This window comes from Nothobranchius furzeri, chromosome 11 (genome assembly GCF_043380555.1).
Source record: "Nothobranchius furzeri strain GRZ-AD chromosome 11, NfurGRZ-RIMD1, whole genome shotgun sequence".
Classification (NCBI taxonomy): Eukaryota; Metazoa; Chordata; class Actinopteri; order Cyprinodontiformes; family Nothobranchiidae; genus Nothobranchius; species Nothobranchius furzeri.
In genome coordinates this window covers 35,864,063-35,878,884 of record NC_091751.1, presented here as the reverse complement: position 1 = coordinate 35,878,884, position 14,822 = coordinate 35,864,063, and the positions used below count along the sequence as shown (strand labels likewise).

Here is a 14,822-nt window from a genome sequence, read left to right as displayed (position 1 = left end):
GAAGCTAATGATACCATCGGGAACAAATTAATTTAAAACAACAAGAATTAACGAATGATTATAATAAAATAGAGAATTACCTTATAAAATGTCAGAATATTTGTCATATTGTTCAAATTGAAATGATACGGCTTTTGTTTTCATATAATTTCAGATTTTATTCTCACAACTTTTCAGATGTGATCAGAAGCTCAGAGCTGAGTTGCTGGTGCTCCTCCTTCTCATCAGGACTCAGCTGAGGTGGTCCTGTCCCAGGACAGACCCAGAACTAACCAGAGCTAATGAACATCGTTTCTGGACTTGGAGGTGATATTTTGTCTTTGATGTTGGGGTTTAAATAAAAATCTTGCATCTGCCTGTTGTTTGAGTCTAGAATTAACATTTTTGTTAAAAGTTAGCTTGTTTTACCTCCTTGTCTAGGATCAGCAGCACTCGGAGAAGCTAAATGTAAAAACGTCTGAATCTGTTTCATGTGTTCGCTAATGCTCTCTGACTTGTTTGTTCCGCTCTAACAGCTTGATTGTTGCAGTCAGCTCTTCTGCCATGTGTGCGCAGCGATCCCATACACACACACACACAGTAGATCTGACAACACGTGTGTTCACGTGTTATAGAACACGCTGTTGCAGGCTTTTACAGCAGGACACAAAAATGTTCGAACCTTCTGAAACCAGGATTAGCACCAATCCTCCGTATATTAGGATTATTTTCCTACAAGTGAAGGATTTTCTTCAATCGACTCCTGTTTGTGCTGGACAGGACAAGTGTGGAGGGTGGGAGGGGCCTAACTGAGCATGAAAGACATCAGCTGACCTCTAGAGCTTCAGCTGAGCCGCCAATCAAACATCTGCCAGCCTGAAGCTGGAGGACGACGTCCAAACAACCAAAGTCCTTCACGCTCAGATTCACCTGGAAACACCCGGAATACTGACTTCTAGATTAACATTCTGTTACCAGTGGAGGAACCGTGGAGAAGAGAGTGTGTGTGTGTGTGTGTGTGTGTGTGTGTGTGTGTGTGTGTGTGCGTGCGTGCGTGTGTGTGTGCGCGCGCGTGCGTGCGTGCGTGTGTGTGTGCGTGCGTGTGTGTATTGCCAGTAGGGTCTACCCTTCCTTCTATCTCCTGCTAGAAAAGCAAGATGATGGTTTTTGAGACCTGATGCTGATTGATTCCAAAAAATCTCAAACTTTAACATTAAATTAATTTAAATAATTAAAGAGCTGGTTAAAATTAAAAGATGCATATCTATTTAAAAAAAAGATGATTCTGGAATTAAAAGCTTTCACATGGAGGATCCATTATTGTTAGCATTAATTAATGTGTTAGTGGTAAAAAAAAGCTTCCTTTTGCTCTGATGGCCAATGTTTGGTGTTTTGAGAGCACAACAAAAACATCTAAGGGTCTTCCTGATTCTGATAGGCTGATTCTGATGCTTTTGGTCTACTTGTACTTTAGTTAAGTTATGTTAGTAAAACAAATAAAAAACAATTCTAAAACAAAACGGATGCCTTTTTAAACTACTTTAAATAAACATTTGAACTCTTTCTAACTGAGATTCAAACATCTACAGATTGTTTCTCCACACAGAACATCTCTGGAATAGCCTGGCAAGCCAGACTAAATAAATGTATTACTTTGCAAAGCAAGAATTTGGTCTAGTTCACTAGGCTATCTCTGGAAACCACTTCGACAACAGGAACTGATTCCATTTTTAATTATTCTGATTCAGGACCAGATATTAACATGTTCCAGAATAGAAATATTGTAATTTTGCATCAGCAGATCGTATGAAACAATGGCTTTAAAGAGTGAAATAATGAAATTAAAAATAAAATATTTCCACGCTGAATTTCTGTTATTGCTAACCTAAGTTCTTAGCAATGATGCGTTCAGAGACTGGAGAAATGTCAAATTTATTTCATTCAATTAATTTTGCTGAATGGTAATGGTGAGTTCACAGACCAGCAAAAGAATCAGCTGATCAGATTAAATATTTACTAAATTTGAGGACCTTCAATGAATCAGCATCAGAGTGACAGAGGTGGAAATCAGTATCGGCCCTGAAAACCTGGATCAGTGCATCTCTACATGCTCCAACCTGCTGCCACCAACAAAACCATCTGATGCTGAGTAGATGAGCTAAAATGTTCTGAGTAAATCTTATATTAGAAAACCGTTTCTGTTCGCTAACATTGGTTAGTTGTGGCGGCCATCTTTAATGGGCTGGACACCAGAGGTGATTTGGTTACGTTTACAGTTTTACTAAAATCCCTCCAGAGGATCGGGGTTTTTTTTTTGTTGTCGTTTGTTTTTATCAGTAGAAAAAGAAAAAACCTGAAATTCAAATGTAAACAAGCAGAACCAGAAACCAGCTGCTAGTAAAATTACACGTCTGCATGATTAAGAACCAGAACCAGACTAAAACCTTTTCCCAACAACAGATTAACGTCCTTCAGGGCGACCCGTCCTCTGGACACGTCTCTTACCGATTGGTCTTAAGGTGTGTCAATCGAGCAGAACCGTCTCTGATTGGACCGCTCTGACCTCAGCAGCTTCTACCTCCTCAGCTCAATGGCATCCTCCAGAGCCTCAGACCTGGAGCATCTCTGCCTCCCTGAATACGTCTCAGACACAAGAACCAGAACTTTAAGAACCTCTTCCTACCCGAGTCCGTGTTCTCTGGATCCATCGTGTTAAAGGTGAACGGTGGACGGCCTGCCAGGTGGACCTCGACTCCGTCTCTTCCCACTGCGTGTTTCCTCTCTTGCTGTCTCCCTCTGAACACCCCCCTCTCCTCCCCACGGACACACAGTCATCACTGACCTTGCAGAGCTGGTTTTGCCCTCGCCGCGGACGCCGCCCGCAGCAGCTCATCGCTGCAGCTCTGCAGAAACAACTTTAGATGGTTAAAACTCCCCATTCCTCTGTGTGTGTGTGTGTGTGTGTGTGTGTGTGTGTGTGTGTGTGTGTGTGTGTGTGTGTGTGTGTGTGTGTGTGTGTGTGTGTGTGTGTGTTTGTGTGTGTGAGTATTTCAGCGATCCGTCTCCATCACCCTGATGGGAGTGTAATTATGCAGCTTACTGAGATGGAGGACATTTATATTTAATCACAAACTGGAACTATTTTCAGTTCCAAAGCTGTGGCAGATTTGAGTTTTTCTTCTATCTTTACATCAGTTAAAACCATTTTCTGCCTTAAAGCCATTCAACACGACCAGCTTGTTCATATGTGAAATCTCAAATGTCTAACTGATGCTGAAACTTCCCTAAAGACAAACTTAAATGAACAAATCAGAAGTTTTTAAAGTTCCTTGAACAGTGAGCAGCTTCTCTTCCTTCTCTGTTATTTTAGCTGCAGGATTTATTAAAAATGTTAATTATTCAGTGAGGATACAAATCCAACACATGACCACATCAGCATGGCTTGAGGCCCCGCCCATTGCAGACAAATCAAAAACAGGTGATGTTTTCCCCTGTTTGTTGGAGCAGATGTTAATAAAACCTTTCTGGGTTAATTAAGAACATTTCAGAGTCCGCCCTGTTCAAGATGGCCACCACAGCTGATCAACATTCAAACACAAAATCAGCTCACACTGTGACGGTTTCACGGACGCGAGACGTTTAACTAAGTTAAATTAAAACTAAAACATCCAGAAATGATTTCTCAACACAAGATGACTTTGGTTTTACATTCTGGTGTGAAGAGACATGAAACATGATTAATTTACCTGAACAGTAAATCAGCATCAGCACCAGTATCGACTGATATCAGTAGGGCTGCAACTAACGACTATTTTAATAGTCGTCTAGTCACTGACTATAGAAACGATTAGTCGACTAATCGGATAATTATTAAATTTTTCTTAAATTTAGCATGAGATTGCTTTAATTATGTGAAAAATGATAATAAACACAAGAAAGATGGGTACTTCAACGGAAAATGCTTATTTTATTGAACTTTGCTGCTGATAGGCCAATTCATACTATAAGTAAATAAAAATGCCCTTTCTAACACCAATTAGGCACAGTGCTCAGTCAGCATAGGCATAAATGCATAAATAAAATTAAAATACATTTGTCAGGCACAGTCAGGCATAACATTAAATATCTTTTTTTAAAGTGAAAATACGTTTAAAAAATGTACAATGTCCATCCAAAACAAAACGTATTGGCTTTCGTGTTACTTAAATCTTACAGAGGTGAGTCAGACTCTGTTTCATTCAACTGTCCGACGTGCTTTCTCTTTAAGTGTTCATACATCACCGAGGTGCTGCCGTGACACGCGAGGACTGCTTTGCAAATAATGCAGGTCATCTTTTTATTCGCCGAATCCGGGCTAGAATGCACCCAAACTTTTGATGTTTTGGTACGCGTAGCTGCTGTGTTGGACGCCGCCATTTCTGTTTGTTTGGCACTCAGCAGAGAAGCTATTGCACATGTGCGACTCTTGGCAGAGATTGTAATGAAGTGAGATGCCTAACTCGGTCGGAAAAAACATGTCTGGCGACAACGTCGACAATTCAGTTCATTGTCGACCATTTTCATTGTTGATATTTGTCGACAACATCGACGAATCATTGCAGCCCTAGATGTCGGTCATCATTATTAAACCTAACCATCAGTCCAATTAATAAAACTGGGCTGATGTTATAAGAACAGATGTGTTTTATATCTTGTTGCCATACATATGTGTGTAGGACGTATTTAAATGTCAACGATGAAAAAGGTGATATTTGCTGGTAGTAATAATATTAAAGAGTAACTAAACCCCCAAATAACTATTTTTTGCTCTTTTTTTTTTGGCTTATAAACTAGGGGTGGAGTAATGTTTTTTGATGATGTGCAGTCCCCATTTAATAATAATAACAACAGCAGCAAGAGGCTGTGGGCTGGACTGGGGGTTCAAGGATAGCTACCGCCCCTTCACTAACCAGCTAACTAACCCTTCCTTTGTGGACATTTGAGCTTTTATTATCTTCTTATATCCATCGTGTCTCTGAGGAGAAGAAACAAGTACACAAGAAGAAAACATCAAACTCAAAAGGTAGGCTAAAGTTTCCTCCCAGTTTTCTTAAAGTTGAATTTAACATAAACCCAATTCACCCTGGTTCATGAAACAGAATAAAGTTCAACAACAGCTTCTACAAGCTGACAGCAAAACTATATTAAAACTTCTCTTCCACTGTTCTGAGCTCCTCCGTGTCTCTCCCCACCCACAGCAGCGCAGCAGAGCCCAACGAAACCCAGACTGAAACCAAAATTACCCGACGGACTTTAAGCCCAAAACCGGATCGCCAGAGACAACGTAGCATAGCTATAGCATACATTTTAGTGTTTCTTCACCACCATGGATGAATAAGGCTTCCACTGTGTTTCATTTGAAGTGCATCATCGTCTCCTCTCTCTCTTTTTGCTGTCCTAGCCAAACTCATCACTCTTAAAATATCAACCTGGGTACCCGTCGGGCTCGGATCGTACAGGCGAGGAAGAGCCATCTGGAGGTCTACACAGGACAAGAGACCTCCAGACGAGATGTGTCCGTGGCTCGCACGTCACAGGAAACTGTTGGTGTTGTCAGGGTGCACCCTAATAATCCTCTTGAACATTTCCCCCAGTGGATAATATTGAAACTGGTTAAACTGTAAAAGCCAGCCTCGTTGTACACACCCCCAAACATATTTTCTCATCGGAATCAAGTATGTGACACATTTTGGATTCAAAACGGCTAATTTAGATGAAAAGTGTAAATCATAAATGTTAGTTATGGCCATAACAGCAGTATTAACATCCTATACATATATCAGCCTTGATTTAACCCATGATTATAGGTTTCTCCTTAAAACAAACTGAATATGTGCTGATGGTTTCTCTTTTTACTATTTAAGTTGCTCATCAGTTACTTTAGACTTCCTGACTCTTTTTATCACCTTTCACATCTAATAAACAAACCCGGTGCTGATTTCAGGAAGACTGTGCCTAAACAGCCAGAGGCTCAGATCATTCCTCCTTCATACGGAGGGCTCGCTCTGCTCATATAATCCGTTTATAACCCTAAAAGGGCAAACAGCAGAAACGAAGGCTCTATATGTATATGTACAGTCTATGGCTCGGACGGAGAGTCTGGGCTCCTACCGGGTACTGGAAACTAAACAGTGGCAACAAAAACACCCGTGACTCTCAGAAATCCTCACATTTACCTTTTTAGTCTAAAAAGTGTCAAATAAAAGCAGGCAAATGTGAGAATGTTGTTAAGATAGTAAAAGGACAGACAGAGGAGGATGTTTTTGTGCCGAAAATAACTTTTGAGTTTATTGAAAAAAATTAAATAAATCTACCAGAAATCGAGAGGCTGAAGTGATTTAGAGTTTCTGAGTAAATGTTAGCAGGTCAGGCTGACATGCAGCAGAAACTCGGCCGTTTATTTTAACTGTAGGCGTGTAAATGTCATCGTTCTCACAGATGAACCTCTGATTCCTCGAGCTTCAGCTGAAGAAACCAAACAAGATCGGTTTTAATCAAGAGGGATTAATAATCCTGTCCTCCATTTAATATGGAGATTTGTTCTCTGATCGCTTAGATTATGGGAGTCTATAGATCTATTGGTTTTATTATGTTGGTGTTGATCTATAACACACACACACACACACACACACACACACACACACACACACACACACACACACACACACACACACACACACACACACACACACACAGAGTAAATCCCAACTAAAAGTGCTGAGCAGCAACCAGCTGTGCATCAGACAAAGATAAAAGCTTCCTGCGACTGTCGGAGGAAGCAGAGGGAGGTGCAGCTCCTTTGAAGTTATTTTTAGGCCAAAATCCTTCTCTGCAGAAGAACCCATCTCCGACTGCGTCTCTGAATACAGATCACCAGCAGCCGCCGCGGGAGGAAGCCGCTCTGCATAAACGATTAGCCGAGTATCAAAATGCAGCAGACCCGCTGCTCCTGATCGACTTTGATTTCTTCTGCATCCGCGAATGTTCCTGTTCCACCAGGGACACAGATGCATGCTGGGTAACAGCATTCCCACTGGATGCAGCTGTAGATCTGAAGGCACAAGAGGAAGTGTGGCAGGTGGTGCCGATCCATGAAGTCACATTTACGACAACAGCGGTACAGATTAAAGCCTAACGCTGAGGGAGAGGCTAGCTAGCTAGTTATCGGATTCTGACAAGAGTTCTAGATGTAAACGCGTCAGAGAGATGGAGCAGGGAACTGGATCAAACTAACCTTTTTTACTATGTCTGGATGAATCTGTTCATACAAAAATGTTCATTTTTGAGGCTTCAAATATTTTAGTTAATTAAAAGAAATCTGGTTTATTTTGTACTTGGGTGTTACCTCGCCTTCTGTCCTCGATGTAACAGTGGCTCGTCTGCAAATATTACAAAAAAATTGACCAGAAATGAATCACGAGATGCGGTGGGCGTGGAAGACCCATCCTTCAGATCCGGAGACAAGGAGGACATGCTAGGAGCAGCCTTTGTTAGCATTAGCATGCTGTCCTACAGTAATAACCATCCCCCAGAAACACATGACCCTGGGGCTTCAACAAAGCACCAAGTAATTGTGTTCTAGGGATAAATATACATTTATGTAATTTATTTGTCATGTTAACTCTTTTCTTTGAGCATTTTAAGGAATAGCTGTGGGAAACTTGGATTCATCCCTGGTTTGGTGTCGGTATTCAAGAGCAAGTTTTTACCTTTACAGGATGACAGCAGATCAATCAAGCTCATTTCACAGCTTCACTTACAGCTGATTAAAATATGTTTTAATCACTTAGAGCAGGGGTGTCAAACTCATTTTAGCTCAGGGGCCACATTGAGGGAAATCTAGTCCCAAGTGGGCCGGACCGGTAAATTAAAAAAAAACTTCAGATTGTTTTCTTTGTTTTAATACAATCAATATAAAACAAAGCTGGAGCCTGAGGACAGTGTCGTACAAGTACAACACCTGAAGTCTACTTGAAAATTTGAAAAAAAAAAAATAAATCAACAAATAAAAAAACATTCCTTAGTGATTCAAAGAGCTTACTGATAACATGGCTAGATCAGTTTCATGCAGCACTTAAAATATATTTGACTCACTTTACTTTACATCTTTTAGCTTTCACCAGCACATCAGTATCAGAAGTCACATCCTGAGTGGCGCCAACTTCAGGATGTGATTCAAGTTCTTGTGTGAGCCTTGAGAGCAGCTTTGTTTTATTTATACTCATTACAGAGAAAACTTGCTCACAAAGATAAGTTTATTTTCACTCTACATTGTAAAGTATGAAAATAAAGTTTACACAACCATCTCGTGGGCTGGATTTAACCCGCTTGCGGGCCGGATCCGGCCCGTGGGCCGCATGTTTGACACCCCTGACTTGGAGGTTTCATGATTTAGACGTAAACACAAAAAAAAACTGCAAGAAATATAATTAAATGACCCAGAATAAAAAATTTTACACGAGGCCTTTTCTAGATGTTTTTTCTTGTATTTAATATTTGTAATTAAATTTGCTTTAAGAAAAGTAATTTTTCTAACACATGGTATACGTAGGAATCTCTAAATTAAATTTAAGACTTTTTCAAGACTTTTTAAGACCTTCTACAAATAAAATTAAGTCTTTATTGCAAAGAACTAATCACCTGTTAAACACTCATATATTGTTTTTAAATACTGCATTGCTTGGTTTTCCACTTCATGTTGGGTGACGTCACATCCGGGACAGCAAGGCTGTAGCAATAATACGGAAAGCCACGCGGTACAAAAATGCAAACGCAGAGACTACTCACTGTGGGACGTGAAGCTTCAATCTAACCAGATAATGTAACAAAATCTATTCTGCCTTTTATCTCCAACATCACTGTTACATTACATCAAATTATTATAATCAACACTAAAGAACACTCCTCGTTTTTCTGAAACTGATTGTAATAAAGAGCGACTGAAACCTGACCAAAGACTCACCTTCCCTAAAACAAAAACTCTTTGATTCACATATTTGGTTTCATAAACGGAATTTCTCGTTGAAAAGCATCAAGGGTGCAAGTATGAGACGAACGTATTTTAAATTCACATCAATACTAATCAAATTTAAGACTTTACTAAATTGATTTAAGAGTTTTTTAAAGACTTTTAAGGGTTTAATTTTCCTTTAATCACATTTAAGACTTTGAAGAAATGTTAAGACCCCCGTGGATACCCTGTAACAGGCAAAGATCCAAGTACCTTCAAAACCCTGTTAATACCTGAAGAGATCACAATAAAACTCAGGCAGCTGATTGAACCCTGATATTAAAATTCTGAATGATAAAATGCTGTCCAAGTTTAGATGACTGGTTCGTGGTTTTCCCAGCAGGAATGCTGCCGTCTTCCCAGATATTTAACTCAACTGATCTTCAGCAGAACGGGTGGGCCCATCAGCTCCTCTGCTGCATATTAATGTAATTAATGGTGCTTAACACTTAAAGATAGTAAGAGCTCTGCATACACACAAACTCACATACACTTAATCATGACTAGCAGCACCAGATCCTGATGACTCTAGATGACTAAAATCAAACCATAACAGATTATGCCTTAAAACAAGAAACATGATTTTTAAAATTCATCCTGAGATCTGGATTATAAATCAGATTAACTAGGGCTTAGTCTTAATTTCACAAGTTTCTCTACATCAATATTCATTGTTTATTCTATAATCATGGATGACAACATCATAAAGCCACACATAATCTATAGCAGCCAGGAATTCAGACGCCATAACATGCAGCTGTTAGCTAGCAGGCTAAAATCTCTCCCCAGGATGAAGAAAATGTCTTCAGTTTAGTGTTTTTTAAACCAGACAGCAAACGCTGAGCAACAGCCACCTGTAAGGTGTGCATGAGACCTTCATAGGGTGGAAAAGACAGAGCTGATTGATACGCAGCCTTCAAAACAAACTTTCTCTTCCAGCTTTCCCCACGGGTGTCGCCATAGTAAATCACCTGTCTCCAATAAAGCTTCAATGACAAATCTGAAAAACAAGCTAGATTTGAAACACAAACATGGAACTCTCACCCCTCCCTCGCTACGCTACGTCCACCTGAAACTGGAACCCACATTGCCAGGGGAAATGAGATAGTGCTAAACACCAGTTGCTGTTTTCTAGGCCCAAACGTTCAATTCAAGTTTATTTATTTTTGATGTTTACTCTTTTCTTGGAGCATTGGGGGGTGACGGTGGCACAGGAGTTAAGTGCTCACCCCGTAATCAGAAGGCTGCAGGTTTGAGCTTCACTCAGTTTGTCACCTTCATTGTGTCCTTGGGCAAGACAATTAACCCGCTTTGCCTGCTGGTGGTGGTCGGAGGTACAGGTGACGCCAATGCATGGCAGCCTCACCTCTGTCAGTGCACCCAGGGGCGCAGATAGGATTTTCAAACTGGGGGAGACAAACATCCAATGTAACCTCCCTCAAACACATGCATGCACGCATGCACACACACACGCACACACACACACATACACATACGCATACACAAACTATTGCAAGCGCCTTAACTAGAGCTCAGTCAGTTTGTGTAATTTCATCCAACGGTTTACGTAAAAACGAACACTTTTATATACGTGTTTGAAGCCGTTATGCAGTGGAACGCTGGCAACAAAGCTCTGCCTGATCAACACTATAAATGATCCGCACTTGTATAGCGCCTCTCAGAGTAAGGACTCCAAAGCGCTTTACACTACAGTGTATCATTCATCCATTCACACACACATTCAGACACTGATGGTGATGAGCTACGATGTAGCCACAGCTGCCCTGGGGCGCACTGACAGAGGCGCCCCACTATTTAATTCAGTCATTTGTTATTCTTCCAGTCAATTACTAACCAAAACCTCATGCTTTATGCAAAACATTAAATGATTTTCAGCGTATCAATCTTTACATAAAAGCCCTAAAAACTGCACATAAAATATATTTAAAAAACGATATTCACTTATCACTTAGAGCAGTAGTTCCCAAACTTTTCAGCCTGACCAACAGATGTTCCTTCGTATTTTTACATTATTTATAAATTTTCATTATATGTGGAAAGTTTTAATTGATATATAAATATATAAATCTCTTTTAAAAATTTATATTTTACTTTTTTTATGATTATGTGGCACACTTGACTTCCATATGTAACGCATCGGTATCTGCCTCCTTTTACAGCTTTTTTTTTTTACATTGTTGCTACGTCTATCACATTAGCGGTGTTTTTACCATCATTTCTACATCCATCATGTCCCAAAGAAGGTTAAACAAACATCAAACCCAACATTTGGAGCTTGTAAACTCCACACACCTCTCGTGCAGCACCAGCTGTCTGATGCTGCAGCAGCGTCAATCTTCCCGCCTGGATGAGTGAATTTCTTCATCAGAGTCAATATTCTGCTTCATAATCAGAGTCAGTCATTATCAGACAAAGTGATCAGTCAACAAAGACCAGACCTGCCGGCAATTATATGTTTTATCTAATATTTGCGCTCTTCATGTTGCACGCATCTCCTCCTCTCCCCGACTGGGAGCCTCTCAGCGGAAGGCGTTTTTCAAACTCTAAAAACTCCCAAACTTTGCTCGGGGGGGTGGGGGTGGGGGGTGGGGGGGGGGGGTTGTCCTGGACTCTAGAAGACACTATTGGACCATTCCCATCTGTACCGGGTCGGCCCGGGCCGGGTAGCGTAGGTTGTTTACATATCTGGGTGGCCTGGTATTTTTCCGGGCCAACCAAGGCTCATTCTCAGCCCTCTTCTCGAGGGGGTCTGCTTCAGGCCGACCAGGGCCAACACACCCACTGCTGACAGCAAACTCACACCTTCCATTAGAGCAAGCCTCTGATTGGTGGGTAGAATCAGCCCACATGGGCTTAAGGCAAGGATGTGTGGAATCAACCGGGCCAGGCTGGGGCCGACTGGGGCTACCCGGCCCGGGCCGACCCGGTACAGATGGGAATGGCCCATATATCAAATAAAGGCCATTCAGAATCAGAAAAGCTTTTCAAAAAAGCTTTAATGCCAGTGCTCCAACGTCCCGAAGCATAGGAATTTGACTCCGCAACACAGCCTGACCAAGGTTATACACACACACATGTAGACAAAACAGATACAGGCAGACCACGAGAGCAGCCATGAACGGCGCTCATTTCATTTAGATGAAAAGGGGATTACATGAGGATAAATTAGGGGAGGGGAAAAAGGCATTCCAGAGTTACTCCCGACAGGGCGTAGCTTTGCTATGCAAAAGAACACCTCAAACACATAAGCACGAACATCAACAGTTCACAACATGAGGCTCCAATAGGAAGGCGGGGTGGGGGTGGGTGGGGGTGGGTGGGGGGGGGGGGGGGCTGGGATCCGGTTTCCCCCAGATAGAGCAGCCATCTAAGACACTCATCTACTGTACAGTCACAGGTGGGAGGGAGATCTTGGGAGAAGCAAAGAGCACATTGACTCCTCCAGCTGATGACCTCGCCAGGCTGAAGTCCACCAATCTGAAGGCGGGGGGGGGGGGGGGGGGGGGGGGTCGGGTTTTCACAGCATCTGTCTGCATTCCTTCGTGGGGGTTTTAGTTGCTTGCAGCTCAAGGCTACCAGGGCATCAGATTCAGATAACAAGAATTTTTTTGGGTCAGGCTGAGATAATTTTCCTCTCTGCCTTCAGTCTTTAAACGGATCATTCCAGTCCTTCAGTGAAGCCAATTTTGAGTTTTTAAACCTGTCCATACCGTCCGGTGACTCTCTCCAAGATGACATCCATTTTGCGCACTAATACCAGTATGGCAGCTAGAACATTGTCCAGCTTACGATTCACCTCGAGTAACATCCCAGTCTGAGAAGTCTCCACATGGACGGTGCTTTCCGTGGGTGCGGGTCGCCCTCCAAACGCTCCAGTCTTCCCTGTCACCAATGGTGACGCAGGTACATCGTAGGGTAACTCATTCCAGAGCTTCACACCCACCACAGAAAAAGCCCTGTCTGCTCTTGTCTTTAAGCAGGTCCTAGGAACCGTGAGAAAGAAACTATTGTCCGAGCGAAGTGCCCGTAACGGTGTCTTTGGCTGTGTCCGTGTCTGCAAGTATGTGCGGGCCAGCCCATTTAAACATTTAAAAACCAATAACAAGACCGGACATCCACAGGCAGCCAGTGCAAGGATTCCAAAACCGGGGAAACGTCATCAAATTTACTTTTACCCACTAAAAACTTTGCAGCCGCATTTTGAACCAGAGCTGCCTTGCTCACCCCAAATAGGAGGGAACTGCAGTAATCAATGAGTGTTGTAATAAAAGCATGAACTACCATCTCCAAATGGTGGTCAACAGCAAGCTGGAGGATGTTCTGTTGTTTAACCATCTCATTATTCAGTGACCTGTTGATTTTTTTTACTAAATTAACCTTTAACCAAAACCTACTGTTTATGATGCAACAGCATTTAGAAAAATCCCCTTTAATGAGTAATATGATGGGTCCAGCCTTCACTACCATTTCTGTTTGCTTCTATGCTAGGTGTGAAGAAGACTCCTATGCTGCATCCTTCTGCATCTTTAAATACATTTACGCTGCCCCATTCTGCCACTTTTCCCAATCAGCGATCGATGTTGCAGTCGTAACATCAGCGTTAATGAAATCAGCCATTTCCCACGGGGAGCTGTTGCCTGGCAGACATGAGGCCTGAGGGATGCTGAGACCAAACCAGCATCCAGACTCATCAGCAGACTGAAATATCACCTCCACAACACGACGGCTCAATCCAGGGGGAGCTTTGATTTCTCCCGTTTCTGGGCTCCAAACCCTCGTTTCTCATTCGACTTGTCTCAGCAGCCAAGAGGGAAACATTTTCCATTAAACAGCAGCTGGTTGGCTGTCAGGGCCGCCGCTGGAAGAGAAAGGCGAGGGCGACCAAAGTCCACCGTTCCTAAAATAGCAGCAGAGATGACAGAACGTACACGCGGGCTTTCTGAAGCATGGCATCATTACTTTATTCATGCAGTCCTCCACCGTGTGGTTCAAAGCTTAACACGTCTGAGAGCAAGAGGAGGGGATGAATAAACTCTTCCTCCTGCCATCACAGAGAAGCAACAGGAAAAGGCGAGATCAGGATGAAAGCCAAACTAAAAATTCTCCTTTAGAAATGATCTCTTAACCGTTAAAGCGGCTGCACCAGGAGAGGGAAGCTAGGCCTTAGCTGCTTGTTTCGTTTCTGCCACGACTCGTTTGTTTTTAAACTGCAAAAAATGCAGAAGTGCTGCAAGACGGTTCTAGTGTTCTTCCCTCTGGAGCCAAAGAGGAACCGAACTGTTCAGCAGAAGTGAATCATAAACATCATTTTAAACATTTTAAATGTTTGTTTCTCCTGAAAACCCAGCCAGAGGGAAGACTCTCCGGTTCCCAGAGGAATCAAACTACTGACCGTAATATTACAATTAATGCATGACTGCCTTCAGTGGGGATCACAGTGTAGGGAGACACCTCATCTTTACAGATCAAAAGTTTTTCTGTTTTATAAACAACAGTCACAGCTTCTGAACGTTGATTATATATGTTATTATTTCTGGTTAGCAGGATGTAAACATGACCAGGATCTATAACCAGGGTATCTGCAGGTTTAAGGGAGCCAAATTTAAGACTTTTTAAGAACTTTTTTAAGACCACTTTGACCAAATTTAAGCTATTTTTAAAATTAAATTTAAGCTATAATTTCCAACTATTGCCTGGAACCGGTGCTAACCACGTCGTGAACGTGGGATTCGCCATCCAGTTACCATTAAACTTGTACTTCCCATGGCGCAAG

The 14,822-nt window shown here is 42.0% G+C and overlaps 1 protein-coding gene across 5 annotated transcripts in view; it reads right to left on the bottom strand.

Annotated features, from left to right (window-relative positions):
• efr3a (EFR3 homolog A (S. cerevisiae)) overlaps positions 1-14,822 on the bottom strand; it is a 130,754-nt gene that overhangs the window by 110,094 nt on the left and 5,838 nt on the right. The window contains exon 1 of one of the 5 annotated variants that reach the window (XM_070541525.1): positions 2,663-2,851. The exons of 3 other annotated variants lie outside the window; for them this stretch is intronic. In XM_070541525.1, the coding sequence (XP_070397626.1) occupies positions 2,663-2,687 (25 nt within the window). In that variant the 5' untranslated portion in view covers positions 2,688-2,851. Of the gene's footprint in view, positions 1-2,662; positions 2,852-14,822 lie in introns of those variants that run through there. One more of the 5 variants, XM_015956455.3, reaches the window with a different exon arrangement.